Source organism: Megascapheus bottae, chromosome 20 (genome assembly GCF_031878675.1).
Source record: "Megascapheus bottae isolate mThoBot1 chromosome 20, mThoBot2.hap1, whole genome shotgun sequence".
Classification (NCBI taxonomy): domain Eukaryota; kingdom Metazoa; phylum Chordata; class Mammalia; order Rodentia; family Geomyidae; genus Megascapheus; species Megascapheus bottae.
In genome coordinates, this window is record NC_143528.1 from 29883663 (window position 1) to 29905648 (window position 21986).

The 21986-nt window shown below is 37.6% G+C and overlaps 1 protein-coding gene across 1 annotated transcript; it reads left to right on the plus strand.

The window, feature by feature from the left end:
• Nucleotides 1–3142: 3142 nt before the first annotated feature.
• Cbr4 (carbonyl reductase 4) lies at nucleotides 3143–17698 on the plus strand. Its single transcript, XM_090354209.1, has 5 exons — nucleotides 3143–3389; nucleotides 5304–5424; nucleotides 6114–6250; nucleotides 7890–8024; nucleotides 15294–17698. Exons 1-5 carry the CDS (start codon nucleotides 3248–3250, stop codon nucleotides 15470–15472), a joined length of 714 nt encoding a protein of 237 aa, XP_090210335.1. The 5' UTR covers nucleotides 3143–3247; the 3' UTR covers nucleotides 15473–17698.
• The last annotated feature ends 4288 nt before the right edge of the window (nucleotides 17699–21986 follow it).

The window sequence follows — 21986 nt, forward strand, 5'->3', positions numbered from 1 at the left end:
GTGAGAAAAAGGAGGATTACACTTTAGGATTAGCCTTGGCCTGAGTGCTTAAAGATGGTGCTAAGGTTAGGTATCTGTGGGCAGAGTGGGCATGAATGTCTGTTCTTAGGCATGACTCCAATTCATTGACATAAAAGTATTCAGAAGCCACAACACCCTTCCCCAAATGAAAAATGCTTTTACATACATGATAAAAGTACATTCCTTAACACTTAGATTACACAGCAGATCGGATCAAATGCCAATGAGAAAGTCGACCTTGCTGTTTTTAATCACAAAAGTTATTTCTTTGCAGCCACACAGAGGCAGCTCTCTAATCTCTCTTCTTGAAATAAGAGCACCGGCTGTCTTAGACAAAAGGTTGGCCACATAGAAGCTGAAAAAGGAAGATACACATCAGAGCCCAGACTTTGAGGAGACCATATGCCTGGCAGGAAAGGTGACAACTCATTTATGGAGCTGCCCAGATGGGTGCCCTTTGTCCAGGGCACTGGGTTAAGAGGATGCTCCAGGGACGTTAAATCAAAATCAGAAATGTCTTATTAAATTTTTTCTTGTACATTTAAAACCTTAAGCATTATCAATCTTGACATTAAAAAAATAAAGAATCTGGGACCAGGGGTTTGGCCTAGTGGTAGAGTGCTTTGCCTAGCAAGCATGAAGACCTGGGTTCTATTCCTTGGTACCACATACATAGGAAAAAGCCAGAAGTGGTGCTGAGGCTCAAGTGGTAGAGCTCTAGCCTTGAGAAAGTCTAAGGACAGTGCTCAGGCCCTGAGCTCAAGCCCAGGACTGGCAAAAAAAAAAATCTATGGAAGATATAACCTACTTAGAATTCTAGAATTCATTGTAGATTCAAACTTCATTCAACAGGGCTGTAGGTTTTCACTGAAAATTTTTTATAACAGTTCTATTACAATATTCTTACATGCTATAAATTGCACATTTAAATGCAGAATGTTTCAGTACATTTTTGTTTAATTTTTTTCTAATTTTCTGATTATGTAATATAATTCATAATTAGAAAAATAATAAAATATTTTTAAGAAGAATAATTCTTCAACACTTTACCTTCTGATTAAGAGAGCCAAGAAAAAAATATTCAGTGTGAGCTTAAACAAATGTGTAGGATCAAATTATTGTCACAAATGTGACATGTTTGTTGAGAAGAAAAGACTGCAGCTGGGCCACACTGATAGCATTCTTCAGTGTCCTGCTAGGTGAGGGGGCCCAGCTTAATTTACAGCCTGTTATGTCATTGTCAGGGGACAAGGGACCAACCTCCCAGCCTAGCATCCTGTCCACTAAGGGCTGCTGTGATATGATAGGTGCACTCACACCGACAGTGATACTATATTAAATAACAGCCTTGGGGGTTACACTGACAGATGTGTTGACGGAAAATCTCAACCTATCCATTTACCATATAGACAACAGGGAGAAAGGTGTTGGGAATTCTGAATGCCAACTCACATCATGTGTTAATGATCTCTGTGACAGGTGGCCCAGATCTAAAGCCCATATTGTTTCCTTAAGATAATGATGTGTGGAGAAACATATAGCCCTTTCTATACAAAATGGGCAGAACTGCTCTAAAAAAAAATAGAATCTCTTTGTTTTTCCTTCAAAACACTGCATGGTTGGAATAGGATTGGCACCGAGGCTAATCAGTAGTCTGGTAGCGCATCTAAAATGAGTTCTCCTCTCTAAGGTTGAGTATGGGACGACGGCTGTGAGCACTGCCTGCTGCATCCCTTGTTACTGCTGCTGGCAACAGGCTCTTCATTGCAGTATTTATCTTCTGCTCTTCTGGAGTTCAGGCTTCCCAGTAGAATACTGACCTATATGCTCTATCATCCTGCACCTTCCCACCAACTTTCCTGCAATTAGGTCTTTTCCCCTTATTTTTTGAAACATACATTCTTATGTCTGAATGTTTGCTGATATTGTTTAACTTCCTATTCCATTTGCCTTTGAAAGAGAATAATAGATGTTTTCCAAATAGCCTTGTTACCATTTATATATTCCTTCTAGGACGAACATTGTTTACTAGAAAGTTTACTGTGCCCAGAGGAAGGATCCATAAGGAGGTAATGTTGCTCAAACCTCTTGTATGCACAGGTAGGGTGTTTCTGATAGAAATTACTACATGTAATTCTATTTCTGCTATTGCTTTGGCTACCAGGAAACTAAGAGTCACATAGTACTCTGAGTATATTTTTGTTTTTTACAGTGCTGAGGATTAAATGCAGGATGTTGCACATGTTAGGAAAGTGTTCTACAAACTGGCTACGTCTACATTCTTTTATCTCTCTCTCTCTCTCTCTCTCTCTCTCTCTCTCTCTCTCTCTCTCTCTCTCTCTCTCTCTCTCTCTCTCTCTCTCTCCACTTGCCTGCTTCTGCATCTGTCTGATTGTCTATATGTAAATTATGTACAGGAGTTCCAGCTCAACATGTCTAAATAGATTATTTTGTATGTGTGAGCCTAAATACAATTTTTTTTTTTTTTGCCAGTCCTTTGGCTTGAGCTCAAGGTCTGTGTATTGTCCTTGATTTCTTTGTGCTCAAGGCTAGCACTCTGCCACTTGAGCCGCAGTGCCACTTCTGGCCTTTTTATTGGAGATTAGGGTGTAAAGGCCTTTCCTGCCCTTGTTGGCTTTGAATTGCGATCCTCAGATCTCAGCCTCCTGAGTAGCTAGGATTACAGGTGTGAGCCACTGGTGCCAGCCCTAAATAGATTTTTTTTTTTAACCACTAGCTGGGATGACACCATGCCGGGCACCAATATTCAACAGGTTTGGTCTGCAGCAAAATCCTGGGTGAAAGGTACCACACTGGAGCTGGTGCCAACGGTGCCAACTCTGGGAAAGTAAGCAATCTCTTGACAACTCGGTTCAAAGCAAACCGGGACGACGGGTCACCCGAGCTGCCATAACCACTGTCTGCATCGTGGGTGGAAAGACAACCCTCTAAAGAGAGCACATCGTCATTACGCAGGCGCGCCACGGACGTCTGCGTAAAGACTACAAATCCCAGCATGCAGCACGCTTCCTCATCAAGCCGGACTCTCCCGCCGCTTGGGTGGGAATTGTGTACGTGCTGACGTAGGGCGTGGCGGCGGTGGGAGAGCCAGTGCGTGCTGACGCACTTTTCGCGCCTGTTTACGGCTTCAGGCGGAGTCGTGTGTCCCCCGGTCGTTGAGGGTCCCTTTCCTCAGCCTTCTTCCCTCCGGGTTTGCGACTCCAAGATGAACAAAGTCTGTGCTGTCTTTGGAGGTTCCCGGGGTATTGGCAGGGCAGTAGCCCAGTTAATGGCCCAAAAAGGCTACCGAGTGGCCATCATCGCCCGAAATCTGGAAGTGGCCAAAGCCGCCGCTGGCGAGCTCGGGGGTAGGTGCCGAGCCTGGCCGGGCGAGCTCGGGGTCGGCGCCGGGCCTGGCCGGGCGAGCTCGGGGTCGGCGCCGGGCCTGGCCGGGCGAGCTCGGGGGTCGGCGCCGGGCCTGGCCGGGCGAGCTCGGGGGTCTGGGCCGGGCCTGCCGGGCGGAAGTCTCTCCTCGAGCACGCTGTGTCCTCCAGGGCCGCGCCGAGGTGTAGCCGTCCCCCCCCTCCCCGAGTCTCCAGTCCTCGGATCCCCGATCCTCGCCCTGCGCCCTGCGGCCGAGGGCCGAGCGCTGGTGGGCCGAGGCTCGGTTCCCAAGAGCCCACCTCACCTGCCCGCGCTAGGGCTGGCCCTCGTCGGCCCTGGGGCTTGAGCTCCACCGCACGTTTTTGTGACCCCCAGCCAAGTTTCACTAGTGAGGTCTGAGTTCCAGAAGCTTGAAGGAATAATTCATTGTAAACACTTGACAAAGTTAGTTGAGAAATAATTGTTGTAGCTTTTAAAGAAAAAGTCTCAATTTTAATTTAACTTTTTTTTCGGATTCTTTTTATGATGGAGAATGTTTTGACATTCGGATTTAGATTCAATCTGTTTCTACACCGGTGATAATGGTATATGATTCTCCAAATTTGAGACCGGGTCTGACCTTGTTGCCCACCCTTAGATTAGAGATTCTCCACTTAAAATACTTAAAAACAAAAAAGTGGATGTTTTTTTAGAGGGAACTTTTGCTTTTGGTAAAAACTTATTTCAGTGTAGGTGTCGTTTTAGTTTTGTATTTTAGTTTATTTATATCTTCTTGGATTATCTCTCCAGATATTGAATAGACTTGAATAGAAGTCATTATATTATACTATAGTATTATTTGTAGTGCTTAGGGAAAAAAAAATGAAGCAGTACTTGGAATTGCCACTTGTAGGGACAGAGACAGGATTACTGAATTATTCTAGTCCAGCCTGGGCAGGCTATGGAGTGTGGCTAACTGCTTGCCTAGCATTCCAAAAGTCTTGGGTTCAATCTGTTAATAATACAAAACAAACAAAAAAACAAAAAAGTCCCTTCTGGTCTTGGGGCTGGGAGAGGCGTGGGTTCGATTTCTCAGTACCACCACATAAAGCCAGAAGTGGTGCTGTGGCTGAAGTGGTAGAGCTCTAGCATTGAGAAAGCCCAAAGACCTTGTTCAGGCCCTGAGCTCAAGCCCCAGGACTGGCACCAAAACAAAACAAAAAAAATCAACTCTGGTCTTCATCCTTGGAGGCCATGCAGAACGATTTAAATCCAAAAGAACGTTTAAAAAAAAAGAAAAAAAATATATATAAATGTAAGAATATTGAATTCAGCATTAGAGCTTTATATGAATCTTACAAAAGCATTGTGAAATTGAAAAGGGCTCCTCCCACTTTTAAAAATTAACAATTTTATTTTTTATCTTTAAAGATTTTTCAATGCTTTTAGTGTAAATAAAAAAGGTTTTGTGAAGAGTCAGGGTCTTATTGAATTGCCTAGACTGTCCTTGAACATCTAGCTCCAGTGAGTTTCCCGCCTACTGTGCCCAGCAAAAAGAAAGAGAGAAAGAAAAAAAAAACCCAAACGACGACAACAAAACTTTAAAAAAACAAAACAAAGCACGGAAACCCAATTAAAAGATTACCCTTTTGGGTGAAATTGTCCCAATGAGTATTGTGGCTTCTTGTTACCCCTTTTTGTATAACTCCTTAAAAATAATAAATTGCTTTTTTGTAATGCTTTATTTTTCTTCCTTGCCCACTCCACCCTGGCTTCATTAGACAAGTCCATGAAATCAAGAACCCATGATAAAATTACCTTTCATATCTAAGTTTAGCACAGCCCTAATAATGCTTGAAAAGTGTGTGTTGAGTAAAAATACAAGTTGTAAGTAATTCTGATTTAACTTTGTTTTGTAGGAAATCATTTGGCCTTTAGTTGTGATGTTGCTAAAGAAAACGATGTTCAAAATACATTTAGAGAGCTGGAGAAACATTTAGGCCAAGTAAATTTCTTGGTAAATGCAGCTGGTGTTAACAGGTTGGTCACAGATTTGAATAAATATCGAATGTCTTTTAAAAAATCTTTTTACCATTATAATAGGGCTTTGGATAGCTTAAGTTAATGTTTGAAGCCATTTTACTTCTGATCGGAAGTGTATTATTTTAAAACCTTGTCAGTTCACGTTTTTTACTTGTTATATTGAGATAAATGTCTAATTTGATCAATTTTCACATTGTAATTACCCGTTATTGAGTCCCAGAATGTTTCCAGTATTCCAGAAGCTGCTTAGTTTATTATCAACAACTACTTCTTTATAAGATACATGATTTTTTGTCATCATACACATGCTTTGCTTCTATGTGAACTTGATACTAGTGCAGAGGGCAGATAATCTTTTTTTTTTTATCCAAATGAATTCAGAAGAAAATATTTAGAGTAACATACCAGTTTCCTTCTTAAGCATGGTGAAACTGACAATTACTTAGGCCTTTCCAAATCTGATGGCTACATTGTGCTATTTTAGCAGTTAGAGATATTTGCATCTAACCCATCAGTTGTTATTTTAGTGCCTATGAAACCCTGTTTAAAAAGATTTTCCAGGTATTCTAACTCTAAAATAAAGTACTTCTTATACTGTACTTTTAATCAAAATGCTATTTATGTTTTGAATTTTAAGTTTATGTGTCTAGTTATTTCCATGCTGTTTATTTATTATTTTTTTATAGGGATAGTCTTTTAGTAAGAACAGAAACTGAAGATATAATATCTCAGCTTCATACCAACCTCTTGGGTTCCATGCTAACTTGTAAAGCTGCCATGAAGACTATGATTCAACAACAGGGAGGGTCTATTGTTAACGTAGGTGAGTTCTCACCTTTGTGGGTTTCTAAATATCCTGTACTACCATGACAACATTAAATCAGCTAATTTGTAAATTATGTGTGAAACTTGGGTGAAATTTATCTTAAGTGTTGTCTGTGGGTAAAAGATGAGCTGATGAGTAAAACAGAGATCACAAATTTACATCCCTCTAAGGGTTAAAGAGTGAGGCTGTCATGTATTAATAAATGACAAAAATGTGTCAGCCTGTTAAAATTTTAAAAACTGAGTACTGGGGGCTACAAAAATCACTGATCTAGTACAGAGGTGTTTTGTTGTTGTTGTTGTTGTTTTTTGCCAGTCCTGGGCTTGAGCTTGGGGCCTGAGCACTGTCCTTGGACTTTCTCAAGGCTAGAGCTCTACCACTAGAGTTACAACACCACTTCTGGCTTTTTTCTATGTATGTGGTACAGAGTAATCAAACCTGGGTCTTTGTGCATGCTAGGTAAGCACTCTACCACTAGGCCCACCTTCCGGCCCCATAGTACAGAGGTTTAAAGAAAGTTCAAACTTCAAAGATTTTAGAGAAGATAGTAACCTGCTTTCTCCAGTATATTAGGTCCAGAGAGAAGATGAACTGTAGGGCTTGTTCTTGTAGAACTTTGAATGCAAAGTGACTTGAAATTTAATAACGTCAGCTTAGTAATTTGAAAGTAGTAGTCTGCCATTTGCCCTTTATTCCTAAGTAGTGATACCTTAAAATGCCACCGAAGGAGGACAGGATGCTGCTGCATTAAGGCAAATGACCTAACAATGCATTACCATTGATGTATGACTGTATATTATAGGCACATATTATAACATTGGGTCTGTTATTCATGAACAGGTAAAATCTTTTCCTAAAGTAGTTACCTTAATAAGTTCTTATAAGTGCTTTATTTTATAAACAAGACTGATTGTGGACAAAATTACTTCTCCACTTCTATTTTGTAGGCATTTAGTTGTGAAAGTTGATGTTTGCATTAGAAAATTATTCTTTTATATTTTTTAGATGAAGTCACTTGTGAATTTTTAGCAGGCAGTACAAAATTGCATTTGTATGAAAAGTTTATAATTAAGGTTTTACCAATTTAAATTGACATTAGTTCAGATTTAGTTTAAATAAGTGTTTTTTAGGTAAAGGTGCATACTTGCCTGTGGTTATAGAACCATATAAGGAATCAGTCTTTGTGTTACTTTTTTGGCTTCAACTTTTTTTTCCCTGCTGGAGGATATTATAAATTACAGAATTTTTAGTCAGAGTTAGAATGGGTCTTGTTCAGTTTTTTTTCCTCCTTTAATGATATGAGGTATTGGAATTACTGTCTTGGGTATGGTAGGCAGGCTTTCTGCCACTTGAGCTACACTTCCAGTCCATTCTCTTTCATATAGGTCAGTTTGCAAGCCTGATTCCTAGCACTTGTGGTTTTACATCAGTTTATTTCAGATTTGTTTTCTGTATTTTTCTGGAGGAGATTTGGACTTAAATCTTACTACTCAAATAACAATGGTTTGCATTCCAATTTTAACAAAGGATAAGACTAAAATGGGTTTTACCTTTTTGTTTGGTTATTCTATTGTTTAAATTTTCACGTAATCCCAGTAATTGGTTTGGATCTGATTATGCTTCTTTTTTCTTCTAGGAAGTATTGTTGGTCTAAAAGGCAATTCTGGTCAGACTGTGTACAGTGCTGGAAAAGCAGGATTAGTTGGATTTTCACGTGCACTTGCTAAAGAGGTAGCAAGAAAGAAAATTAGAGTGAATGTGGTTGCACCAGGTCAGTGAACAGTTTTTTTAAAATTTTATTTTTATTGTAATGTATAGAGGGGTCACAGTTACATTCTCCAGACAGAGGGTACATCACTTTTCACACATTGATACCTCCTCTCATGTTTTCGTCCCCATTTTCTTCCCCCCCTGTCTGAATCATCTTGTTTTCCACCCCTTCCCTTTATTATATCAAATAAACAAATGTATATACAATATGCCAGGTAACAAAGTCAGATACTGTAACAATATGAGATTAACCAAAGGGCAAAAAAAGAGAAGAGAAATAACATAGTACATTAAGAACACAATCACAATATAAAGCTCTTGTTTCAGTGGACACTTTTATTACTAAAATAATTTATGATGATTTTGCTTTACAGCAATATGCCATTAATTTGTCCATTCATTGGTACTGTTATTGACATGTAAGCATAGTGGTTCTCAAATGATTGTGAAAATAAATAAATAATGAATTGATGGCTAGAATAGATGGTTGTATTTCATATTTTAGATAGAATTTTTATTTAAAGGATTTCACTAATAGGTAGAATTTTTGTTTTCAAAAATTTGCACTAAGTATGGGAAAATTTAAGATAAAATCTTAGAGGTCATTTTTCCCGATGATTTTTTTCAGTTAGAAAATTGTGATTCTGGGGTCCAGGAGTTTGGCCTATTGGTAGAGTGCTTGCCTAGCATGCACAAAGAGCGGGGTTTGATTCCTTAGTACCACATACATAGAAAAAAGCCAGAAGTGGTGCTGTGACTCAAGTGGTAGAGTTCTAGCCTTGAGAAAGCCCATGGACAGCGCTCAGGCCCTGAGCTTATAAAGATAAAAAAGAAAGAAAAAAAGAAAGAAATAAAATTAAAAAAAAAAAAAAGAAAGAAAATTGTGACTTTGCTCGGTGAGGTGGCTCATGCCTGTAACCCTAGCTACTCAGGAGGCTAAGATCTGAGGATCAAGGTTCAAAGCCAGCCCAGGTACCAAAGGACCTGAGACTCTTATTTCAAATTAACCTCTAGAAAATGGGAAGTGGGTCTTGGCTGAAGGGTAAAGTGGTAGCCTTGAGCTGAAGAGCTCAGGGACAGCACCCAGGCAGAGTTCAAGCCCCATGACTCACAAAAAAAAAAAAAAAAGAAAATTGTGACTCAACACTGAGTGACTTACATTAGTTTATACAGCTAGTTTATGTAAAGCTTAAAAATAATGTTCCTTAAGCCTTCCTTTCTAATCAATACAAAGCTTAAAATTTTTCTCATCCTCTTATTATTGAGCTCATTTAAACTATCTGGAACCTTTTAAAACATTTTTTGTTAATTTTTACTTTATTTAATTTGCCTTTTGCTAGTTGGTATTTTGTAACTACCATACCACTTACTAGCAATAATAAAATGGACAATAATGTCTGATTTGAATGGGAGGTATGCTTAACTTACTTAGCCCACCTTTTGATGGGCATTATTTTGTTTCTAATCTTTTTCTGCTGGAACTAATGATGTATTGATACATACATACATAATCTGAACTGCTAAGAATCACTTTTCATTTGACTTCTTTTTTTTTCCTTTGATTATTTTTTGAGGCAACGTCTTGCTGTGGAATCCATGTTGGCTTTGAACTAAGATTCTCCTGCTTTAGTCTTCTAATCCTCAGGTCTCAGGCATTACCACTACTCCTTTTCTGTACTTTACAGTTTTAGGTTGAAGAGCTTTTGTGTTTATCCCTTGAATAGAATCCTGTTGATAGGTTTGACCAGAACAGACACTACTATTAAGTGCTATTTTTCCTGGCATTAATTTCTCATCTTCCCCTCTGCACAAAATAGACATAGCAATTTATCCTGGTTAAGTTTATGGTCTAGCATTTTGGCATGACCTTTATTTCTTCTTTCTCATAAAAGTGTCTCCGGTCATTTTAGCTTCTTTGAGGTCTTAAAAACCTAAAGAGAGACATTTGAACCAGCAGATATATTAAACAGGGCTATATTCCAGAGCTGATAATAGTGGTTGATGGTCCTAATCTGAAAATCCAAAATATGAGATATTTCAAAATTTGACACATTTTGAATTGCTGACATGGTACTACAGTGAAGACATCGCACATCAGACTTGATGTGATAGGTCATAGTTAAAAGGCAGGGTACATCAAAACTGTTTCATAAACTTACTTTCAAGCCATGTGCAATGGGTATACATAAGTGAGTCTCAGGTTTGGACTTGGGGCCTATTCCTAAAATATTTCATCTATTTGCAAATATTTCAGATTTGAAAAAATCAGAAATTCTTTTGGTCTCAAGTATTTCCAATAATAGCCTAACACCTTGTTGTCTCTTAAATATAGTCTCTCTTGCATATGAAAACTTTGAAAGCCAAAGCAATGATATGGTAATATGGAAATGAGATATTATTATTCATACCATATAGCTAGTCAAAAAAATGAAATTTCCTTCAGAGTTTATCAAATATAAATTTTCTTTAGCCAAGAGCCACGTACTTAATGTTCCTGATCATGAGTTTCCCTGTTCCTGAGGAGTTCATGTTTTAAGAAGTGGCATAGGAGCTTTTAGGCGCAGTGTTAGAGTACTTGTCCAGCATGCACAACACCCTGACTTTGGTCCTCTGTGACACAGACACACATATACAAATGCACATATATGCACTATTAAGTGTCGTGGGTATGTATCTACCTGATGCTCAAAAAGAAATATTCTTGTTCTCAGGGTGAGTGCATGTCATTCCAGTTCTTCTTGATTAAAGGAAAGCTAGCTTAATAGTTAGTTGGAAACGTCTCAAGTTTCAATAAAGTAATACAGTAACATCATTTGTTGGACAGTGGCACCTGCTGGTAGTTTATAGTTTTTATAGTCAAGCTTTAAAGTCATTGTAATAAATAAATAGTAAGAGGAAGAAGCAGAGCAACACTTCCAAACTTTATAAAGAAAGTGAAAGAATGAGAAAGCAAAGTCCTCTGGGCCCAAGGGCAAAGAGCAGGAACTGGAATGAAAGAAGTGCAAAAATGGTTGTGTGGGATGTTTAGAGATTACCAGTATCTATCTTTTGGTCTGTGGTATATGTTGTCGAGCTGTAAAGTGTTTGTAAGTAGTGCCTTGGGTTGTGACTATATTTACAATGAGGATTATGTGGTATAAAATAGTATTGGAATTTGGCAGAGCCCAGTGTAATTTATGAGTAGAAACAGGTATCACATTTCTTTCTTTCTTTCTTTTCTTTTTTTTTTTTTTTTTGCCAGTTCTGGGGCTTGAGCTCAGAGTCTGAGCACTGTCCTTGGGCTTTTCTCTCAAGGTTAGCACTCTGCCGCTTTAGCCACAGCACCATTTCTGGCTTTTTCTATGTATGTGGTACTGAGAAATTAAACCTGGGTCTTCGTGCATGCTAGGCAAGCACTCTAAACTCCAAACTCCTGGCCTCTTTTACTTAATTCTTGATGAACTGGGACATGTACACAGATTTTGGAAAGCCATAGATGGATTTAGGGCAGAAAACTGTTCTGTATGATCCTGTGATAGCCTTGATAACACTGATATTTATTTATAACACTTAGTTAAACATATATGACTATATTCTAAAGAGTAAACTTTCATATCAACCAGGGTTCCTTTTTTTTTTTTTTTTCTGGTACTGGGGATTGAACTCAGGGCCTCATGTTTGTGAGTGAGTGCTGGTGTTCTACCATTTGCTCGATGCCTTCAACTTGGGGGTTTTACTTTCTTTTTTTGCGGGGGGGTATTGGTTGTGGGGCTTGAGCGCTGTCCCTGAGCTCTTTAGCTCAAGGCTAGTATTCTGCTTCTTGAGCCACAGCATCACTTCTGGTTTTCTGGTGTTTAACTGGAGATAAGAGTCTTACGGACTTTCATGCCCTGGCAGACTTTGAACCTCAGTTCTCAGATCTCAGCATACTGAGTAGCTAGGATTGCAGGCTTGAGCCACCAGTGCCTAGCTGGGGATTTTACTTTCTAATGAGTAATTATTAGCTTATTGGTTGTAATAGTCTACCACATTTAGATGAGATGTTAATAGGTAAACAGGGAGAAAGTGAGATAAGGAGATGTAAATGAACCTTTTGTACCTTTGTTCAGTTATTTGTAAACTTAAAATTATCCTAAAAGTCTATTTTTTAAGAAAGTTTCAGGTAATGATTAGATAAATGCTCTTAGTGTCAACCATAATCAAGAGGAAAAAGCAGTATGATCACTGAATTCTTTCCATACTTTGGTTGGTCTGAGACTGGATTTGAAGCTTGGTACCTGATTGTTTCATTCATTGGCTTGGTGCTCTACCAGCTGAGCCATGCCTTGTCTTTTTTTGCATCCTTCAGCACATCCTCTCATATTTACTTTACTTTTAGGACTTGATTACCGTCTTCAGCAGTGGCTAGCAGCTGTCTCATGAAGTTTGTCATTCCAAGTATGTGTTTCATTCATAGTCCTGGGCGAAGCAGTGATAAGCCTCCTCTGATAAAATAATGTCTTTTCTCCTCTAAGCTTTACAGTGGAGGGAGATTCTTTCTGGGTGGCAGAACATCCTGATTGCAGTAATTATCCTGGTCTCAGAGGGCTCTACTCTTTCATAAGTCAACAACAGAGCATATTTGTAATCTACAGAGCTGATTCTTGGCTGTAATGGTTACTAAGACCTCAGTTAAAACTTTACAATATTAACCCTTCATGTTACATGCATTTTATCATAAGCTTGGTTAGTTTTGGAGGTTCAGTCTCTCCACAGCACATATCTGTGTAGGAAAGATCATCTTTCCGGGATTGTTCTTAAACCTGCATCCCTATCTAAGGTTTGCATTTAGTATTTCATGTCTTATTTTAGATTATTTTCTAACATGGAAACATCTACGAATGGTCTCTTGAAAACCATTTCTTGTGTGGTTGTGTTTGTGTATTTTTTTTTTTTTTTGCCAGTCCTGCACTTGAGCTTAGGGCCTGAGCACTGTCCTTGGACTTTCTCAAGGCTAGACCTCTACCACTTGACCTTCAGTACCACTTCCGGCTTTTTTCTACGTATGTAGTACTGAGGAATTGAACCCAGCTCTTGGTTCATGCTAGGCAAGCACTCTACCACTAGGCCAAACTTCCGACCCCTGTGTTTGTGCATGTTTAGATTAAAATGTAACTGATTTTTGCGCCCAAAGTTTTCAGGGAGTGGTCTATATGAATTTTTCTGGAATTCGAAAAGACCTTAAACTAGAGAACAATTGTATCATGAACCCACTGGGGAGATAACATGAACTTCTTAATGTTACATTATAACTTTTAATTCATTCAACATTATAGCAGATGTGAGTTGTTTTCCTCAGGTACTTTCATTCCTCTGGACACCTTTGAAATTAAGTGTGTCCCAAGACAGAAAACTATATCAAGCACCTTCACAATAGTACTCATAGGATCATTAAATTGCCTGTTGGTTATTGTGGCTCTTCACTGTAAGTTGTTTCATTTATAATTTACTTGAAATTCTGAAGAGTCTGATTATCATTACATGCATCAACTGCTTCTTTTATTCTTACTGTTCTTAAAGGTGAAAGGAAATCAAGAAAACGATAGTTTTTCGTATCAGTAAGAATTTTGTTATAACAGAGGAAGTTGCATTTCATAGTATCAATTCATAAGGAAGCATAAATGATACAAAATTAACTTTTATATTTATAGCCCTCATTATGAGGCCATCTGAAATGAGTACTGTGAATATTTTTTCAATGACTTTGTATGTGAACACAAAAAAATTATTCATCTGATATAGAAAGTTTTAAAAAGAATCAGAAGAGTACACAGTAAATAGTAAATACTAATCACCTGTAATTCTGGCATCTACTGTTAATGAGATGCTAATGTTAATACTTAGACATTTTTAGTCATTAGTATATATTTGATTTTTTTTAATGATATAACTTAATTTCAATATATACACTTTTTTCCCCTAGTCCTGGGGCTTTGAACACAGGGCATGGACACTGTCCTTGGATACTTTTTTTTCCATATATTTTTAATTGTAATTAATAGAAGAACCGGTCACATTATCTTCACCAGATAGAGGTTGCATTACTTCACATACATTGATACCTTTTTCATGTCTTGGCCCCCATTTCACTCCCCCCACCCCTGCCCCTCATCTTGTTTTTCCCCCTTCCCTATCCAATTTCAAATAACCAAATACGCATATATCCGATATATCAGATAACAAGGTGAAATGCTGTAATAACATAGTACATTAAGGACAGCAATCACTCATTATATGGCTTTTGTTTCTATATCCTGGAGGTCCTTTCATTTAGCGTCATACTATATGGCCTTATGTATCTAGGTTTTGCTCTATTGTAAATCTCTGCTAGGAGAGTCCAAGGTTTCTAATGATAATGACAAATGAGGGAAACCATTGAGCCTATGTTCCTTTGAGTCTGGCTTACTTCACTTAATATGACATTTTTCTAAGTCTTTCCATTTCCTAACAAATGGGGAGATGTCATTCTTTCTGACAGCAGCATAGAATTCCATTGTGTATAAGTACCACATCTTCTTGTTCCATTTATCTACTGAGGGGCATCTGGGTTGGTTCCATATCTTAGCTGTGGTAAATAATGCTGCAATGAACATCGTTGTGTTATAGCTTTAGTATGGCCTTGTTTCTGGACATTTGGGTAAATGCCAAGGAGTGGGATTGCTGGGTCATAGATGAGCTCTATATAATATAATAAATAATATATAATATATAAAATAAATAATAATAAATATCCTCATAGTATTTTTCTAAATATACAAGCTTTCCCATCATGACTTACCTTACTTACAGTAAATGTTGTTAGTTATTGTTAGAATTGCTGATTTTTTATATGTCTACTTTTACAATACTTCCTTCCTGCAATACCCAGCCATTTGAAAATTAATTGTTTCAGTGAGATTCTGGTTATATTTTCATAACATACTTATATTTGCATTGAACATACTTATATCACAACAGTGTACATTATAGATTGCCCAAAGGAATGGAATTTTATATAATTTATGTTTACATCCTTCTATTACATTATCTATTTTTTTGCTAAAAACTGAATCAAATAATTAGGAGTCAGATATATTCATGTTCAATAACTATTCATTGAATTAAAGGGAATAAATTCATGGGCCTAATTACTTAATTGCTAACAAAACCCTCTACTTTCTAAATAGGATTATTAGTAGTCTCAGATTTTCAGGCAGGAGTTCATTATGCTCGTGACTACTCCTTTCCACTAAATAAAACATTTCTCTTTTAGGATTTATTCATACAGATATGACGAAACATTTGAAAGAAGAACATTTAAAGCAAAACATTCCTCTTGGGAGATTTGGAGAAACTATTGATGTGGCACATGCAGTTGTGTTTCTTTTAGAATCACCATATATCACGGGTCATGTTCTAGTAGTGGATGGAGGATTACAACTCACTATATGACTAAAGTTATTCAGATATAATGGTGGGTGTGAATCAAGGGCACACTTTGGTATTTACAATTGTATTCACATGGGTTATCATACTTAATGCTACAAATATTGCTTTCTACTTTTCTATGATTATATTTGAAAAGAATTGCTGGGCATGGTGGCTCACGCCTGTAATCCTAGCTAGTCAGGTGACTGAGATCTGAGGATCAAGGTTCAAAGTCAGCCTGGGCACAAAAGGATCTGACACTCTTATCTCCAGTTAACCTCTAGAAAACCGGAAGTAGGGCTGGGCTCAAAGGTAGGGCAATAGCCTTGAGCTGAAGAACTCAGGGACAGTGCCCAGGCCAGAGTTCAAGCCCCATGACCCACCCCCCAAAAAAATCTATGTCTATATCTATATAGATATGTCCAATTGTATTTTATCTAAACGGTATATGTCATATATCTTTATAGGATGCAGCAATTGCAGTACATAGATAGCAAGAGATATAAACCAGTATCAATTTATATATTTTATGTTTTCTAATTTGGTAATTACTTCAATGTATCAGGTTGAATTTTCTAGGAATTAACCTTTCCGGCTGTTGGCAAAATGAGAGTATTTATAGATCTTCTGATTAGTTTATCGGTACTTTAACAAACCTTCTGACACATTGTTTTTGTTTGAAACAAAGTCTCCACCCTGCTCATTTCATGTTTTCACATTATTCACATTAAAAAAATGTGCCAACTTAGATAGAAGTATGAATTTAGAGTTCATTTCCACTTATCTTTTCCATCCTCTCCCCTACCTGCCTTTTCTTTTCTCCTTTTCCTGACAGGTTCTTGTTATGCAGCCTAGGCTGGCTTCAAGTTTGTATTCCTCTTGTCATAGCCTCCTGGACTAGAGTTGATTTCTTATAGGGATATTACTCTATATTGAACAACTGGACAAAATAATCAGCAAATTTACTCAAGAAGCCCAGAGCTAAGGATAGGGGCTCAAAGCCAATCTGGGGGAAAAAAAAAAGTCATAAGAGACTATTTCCAGTTAGCTTGCTAAAAGCTGATTGGAGATGTAATTGACCCATTACAATTCTTAAAGATGATGAGGATTAATCCCTAAGGCTTCACTGTCTGGTGCAGTAATGAGCTATATAGAATTATGAACATAGTGAGTAGATTTTTTCCAACCAAAATATCAGGATAGCAGAAGAGGGGCCAGGAGTTTGGCCTAGTAGTAAGAGTGCTTGCCTAGCATGCATGAAGACCCAGGGTCGATTCCTTGGTACCACATACATAGAAAAAAAAAAGCCGGAAGGGGTGCTGAGGCTCAAGTGGTAGAGCTCTAGCCTTGAGAAAGTCTAAGGACAGTGCTCAGGCCCTGAGCTCAAGCCCAGGACTGGCAAAAAAAAAAAATAGTAGAAGTTGGGCACAATGTTGCACTCCTGTAATCCTAGAACTCTTAAGGCTGAGGAAAGGTGATTGTAGTTTGAGGCCATCTTGGTATATGTCCTGGACAATATGAACTGTTACAAAACAAAATGAACAGTATAAGAAACATAACAGTATATTTGTGAATATAATGATTCTTTTCTAAAAATTTAGAAAGTAAGTAATTATAAACCACCATCAAAGTATAAGATAGTACTGAATTGTCTTTACATGAGTTTTTAATTTTTGGTTGTGAGGCTTGACCTTTGGGCCTACGTGCTGTCCCTGAGCTCTTCAGCTCAAGGCTAACACTCTACTACTTGAGCCACAGCACCACTTCTGATTTTCTGGTGGTTAAATGGAAATAAGAGTTTCTCGAACTTTGTGCCCAGGTTGACTTTGAACCTTGATCCTTAGCTCTTAGCCTCCTGAGTAGCTAGGATTACAGGGGTAAGCTGTAGGTGCTTGGCTACATGAAAAAATTTTAAAAATATTTTTTGTGTTTCTGGGGATTGAACCTAGGGCTTAGCAGATACATTCTGCTACCACTGGGCTGCATCCTCAGCCAGAAAAGCAGTTCATCTTAGAAGAGAAGGCACAAACAATGTGAATTATCATATAACATCTCTTTTGCATTGAATTGTTGTGGGAAATAATGTGATATTTCATTGTATTGGATTCATGTTGATTTTTATTTACCATTTTTCAAAATGAATCAAATACTGCATGTTAAAAAGTAATCTTTTTATAGCTGGTTTTAAGTTGAACATTCTGTACTCAGATTTAATTATATATTGAAAGTGAGATAACATGAATAAATATATGAAAGCATTTGAAGATCTCTGTTCTAAATCAGCATCCTTTATTACTAAAAATATTCTTAGTTCATCTTTGGAGTAGTTTTATTTAAGATGAATATATTTAGGATATGAGAATGTGAGGTTGGGAGTAAAGCTGGTATTGAATAAATTATCTACTAAATGCAAGACATGATGCTATACAGAATTTATTAGGCACTGATGTTTCTAAGCACATGTAGGAAATATAATACTGGGAATACTTTCACATGTGATACTTCTAAGCCAGGAGAGTGTTTTTCTTGGGCTGCCTTTGTCTACTTGCACTTTATGACAAGCTTCAGTTCCCTATACTGGACAAGGTATGATCTAATGAGGCTGATTTGACTTGCGGTTAAGAAGAATGCAGTGGAAGAGGGCAATGTCTACTTAACAACAAAAAAGAAAATAAAGACGACGGCATTGTATTTCCTTCAATTAATGACACTGAGATGTAGGTTAAACCAATAGTTTTCAGGTATGTATTTAACCTTTTAAACCGTTCTAATCCTCTCCAACTTTTATCAAACTGGTGGAATATGTGGAGAGATGCTGAAACAGCTGAATTCTCCATCTATTCTCACTGATTTGGTAGAATTTACAACTTAATATTTACATTCTATTTCTGAAATCATTTGTTAGCTGTTGCCTTAGGCTCAGAGTTTAAAATTTCAGCAAATTCTTGTTTTAATTTGTTCTCTTTGCCAGTCCTGAGGCTTGAACACAGGGTCTGGGCACCTTCCCTGAGGTTCTTTTGCTCAAGGCTAGCATTCTGCCACTTCCACCACTTCCACCTTTTTCTGTTTATGTGGAACTGAGGAATTGAATCTAGGGTTCATGCATGATAGGCAAGCACTCTACCACTAAGCCACATTCCCAGCCCTTAAAAGTTCAGTAATTTTTACCAGAACATTCATCTATAGCTGTTATCTGATACTTAAGAGCTCTTAATCCAGTCTATGTTTAGCATTAAAAATAAAACAAAGAAACATTGATGTTTAATTTAAAAAAAATTAAAAAGAATTGCACTGTGGTTTTAAAATTTGTCATATATATATATATATATATATATATATATTTTTTTTTTTTTTTTTGCCAGTCCTGGGGCTTGAACTCAGGGACTGAGAGCACTGTCTTTGGGCTTTCTCAAGGATAGAGCTCTACCACTTTGGCCATAGCACTACTTCTGTTTTTTTCTATGTATGTAGTACCAAGGAATCGAATTCTGATTTTCATTCCTTCATTCATGCTAGTAGGCACTCTACTGCTAGGCCAAACTCCTGGATCCTCTTTTTATATTTTTATACATATTGAATTTGAATGGTTACAACTGCTTTTGAGAGATAAAATTATATGTTATAAATTACTTTGGGAGGATGATTTTTGCAAAAGTAATTTGCAAAAACTACTGTTGTCTAGAATAGAGGAAGGGGAATAAGAGTGATGAAGGGTGTATAATCTTGAAATACAAGGTGTGAAGATAGCATAAGAACCTGTATGAGAAGTGTTGAAAGAAAACATGGGGGCAGGAAAAGATAAAATGATTATTCTATATAAAATGTAATGTATTTATGTGTGGAATGTCCTACTGAACTCCTGGTGCAATTAATACATACAAGCAATAAAAAAGGGAAACAGCTTAAATGGAGGAAAGGAGTTGGTTCCCACTAACAAAGAGGGTGAATGAGGATAAATATGATCCATGTTGTCGTTTGCATGAATGAAAAGAATGATAAAACCTGTTGACATTGAGAAGGGGGTATGAGATAAGGAAGAGCCATAATAGGGATGATGTTAATCAGAATAGATTGTATACATGTATGGAAACATCATAGTGAGCTCCACCCCCTTCTTCAACTTAAGGTGTGCCTAAAAAAAACAAAATAAAACAAAACCAAAAAAAAAAACAACAGTAAAGGACCTAAGCTGCAATCTAGAAAAAAATAGTATATTCTGCTGTCTTTGAATGACAGGGTATATAGCTCAGAGAATCCTTTTTTTTTTTTTTTGGTAGTGTATTATTTAATTTCAGTTTTTCTATTTGCCAATTATATTAACAATCATTTCCCCTTCCTCAGAGAGAATTACTTTAATCTTGAATTTACTTGGCATTAATCTTCTTAATTCTAATAACATTTTTCTAGGTTTTTTTTTTGAGAATTAGGCCTTATCTTTTGACTTCCCATTAAGGAAGTTGAAGATTGGCTGTTTTTTACATCATCCCACATCCCACAGTCACCTAATTAGGATATAACTGTCATCAATGCTGATTTGTTAATTCCAAATCAATTATGTAACTGTTCTTTTAGTATATTCAGAAACATTCGGTAATATTTTAATTCCGTATCTCATATCTTGAATAAATCTTTCAAGTCTTCAGAGTCTCCAGGCTGCTCCATTCTGTTCTTTACCTCTGCTTCACAGTTGTATGGTCTCTCTCTCTCCTCTCATTCTGGGGAGAATAGACTTGACCTTGCTTGCTCATTGTCTCAGGGGTTCCTGGACCACTTTGAGAACCAATGTCGTAGTTGCTTTTGTACTGAGCTGGTTGTATTGCTGAGAGAGGCTCCTGCCTGGAATGCTTACTGCCCACATTCCTCACCATCAGAATCTTGTCTATAGTTTGGAGCCTTTAGGGGGAAAAATGCTGCAGCCACTCACTTTCCCTACTATTGGCAGGATGTTCTATAACCACTCGTTCCTGACCTGTCATTCCAGGAGCCTTGTGCTCTGTGGGTCTCCTATACCCTCCTTCACAGGGTATAGGAGAGGATGGAGTCCACTTGCTGTTTCATGTTGTCCTCACTGTGATTGGTGGAAGTACCAGCTATTTCTAATTTTATGGTCTTTTATGAACTCTGTCATGGAAGTTGGGTTTTCAGTTTTCTCCATTGCTGCCTGTATTTAATCATTTGTGTGTCTGTTGTTAGTGCTGACCCTCCATCTTCTTCTAGTATGTCTCATCTCTCCCAAGACTTCCCTTTCAGAATTCTTTCTCTTTTTTTTTCTCATGGATTTACATTTTTAAGACAAATATACATGGGAACATGGTGGAGCCATTTAAGGTGCTATTTGAACTTGATGTTCCAGTGTTCCCGTGTAAATCACTGTTTCTCTAGTGCTTATTTAATTTTGAGAGAATATATTATTTTCAGGGGTTATGCCTGATATTGCATAGGTTTGTGTAATGCTCTGATAATCCTTTTTTTACATTGGAAAGAGTCTGGTGACATAATCCTGCTTACTTGAGATACTGCTAAGCAATAATCACTTAATTCAGCAAATCAAGAAAAGAAAATTCCTGAAGTATCTTGAAAGTACTTGCATTGTCAATGGACAAGACTGCTTTAGGACAATCCTCATGAGACAACCAGAGACCAAGTGTAGTGGTTCTTATGCTGCAGGACCACTGCTGTCTTTACAGAGGTTCTCTTTGAGAACATAATGGACACACAGAGAAAGGAAGGAGTCAGGATACAAGTCTTCATAAATTAATGGTTCTTGAGCTGCAGAGTGTATCAAGGTCATTAGGAAGGCTTATTAAAATTTAGATGCTGGTCTATACAGATGCTGGTCTGATTCAGAAGGTTGGTGAAGGGCTCATGAGTTTCTATTTCTAATAAGTCCCTGATAGCCTAGGGAATCATACTTGAAGAACTGTGCCATGAGTTAACCTTGAAACTTGTCCAAAGAAGGAATTAAGCAAAAGGCAGTTACTTGTAGTATAATAGGCAAACTTTTGTTTTGTTTAGTTGGTTGTGGGGCTTGAACTCAGGGGCTGGGCACTGTCCCTGGACTTTTTTGCTCAAGGTTAGTGCTATACCACTTTGAGCCACAGCACTACTTCTGGTTTTTTGGTGATTAATTGGAGACAAGAGCCTCATTTCCTGCTGGGCTGGCATTGAATTGTGATTCTCAGATCTCAGCTTCCTGAGTAGTTAGTATTACAAGGTTGTGCCACTGGCATCCAGCCAAGGCAAACTTTTTAATTAGATAAAATTTTAATATAAAGAATCATTTATTGTATATGCTTGGAAATCATACAGTTCAGGGAACCAGAAATACACATTTCTGGTCTAGCTGAAATGAATCCTCAAAGCTTCATCATGTAATTTATGTAAAAGATGAAGTACTTTCATCTAATGGAGGCTGGGAATTACAGAGTCATTAGCCTTTTCCCTCTCCTGTCCTGTAACGGGAAATCCTAGGGCCAAATTTATTGTCCATCTGTAGCATTTATCTAGATATTAATGCCGGGAACATAGATCCATATGA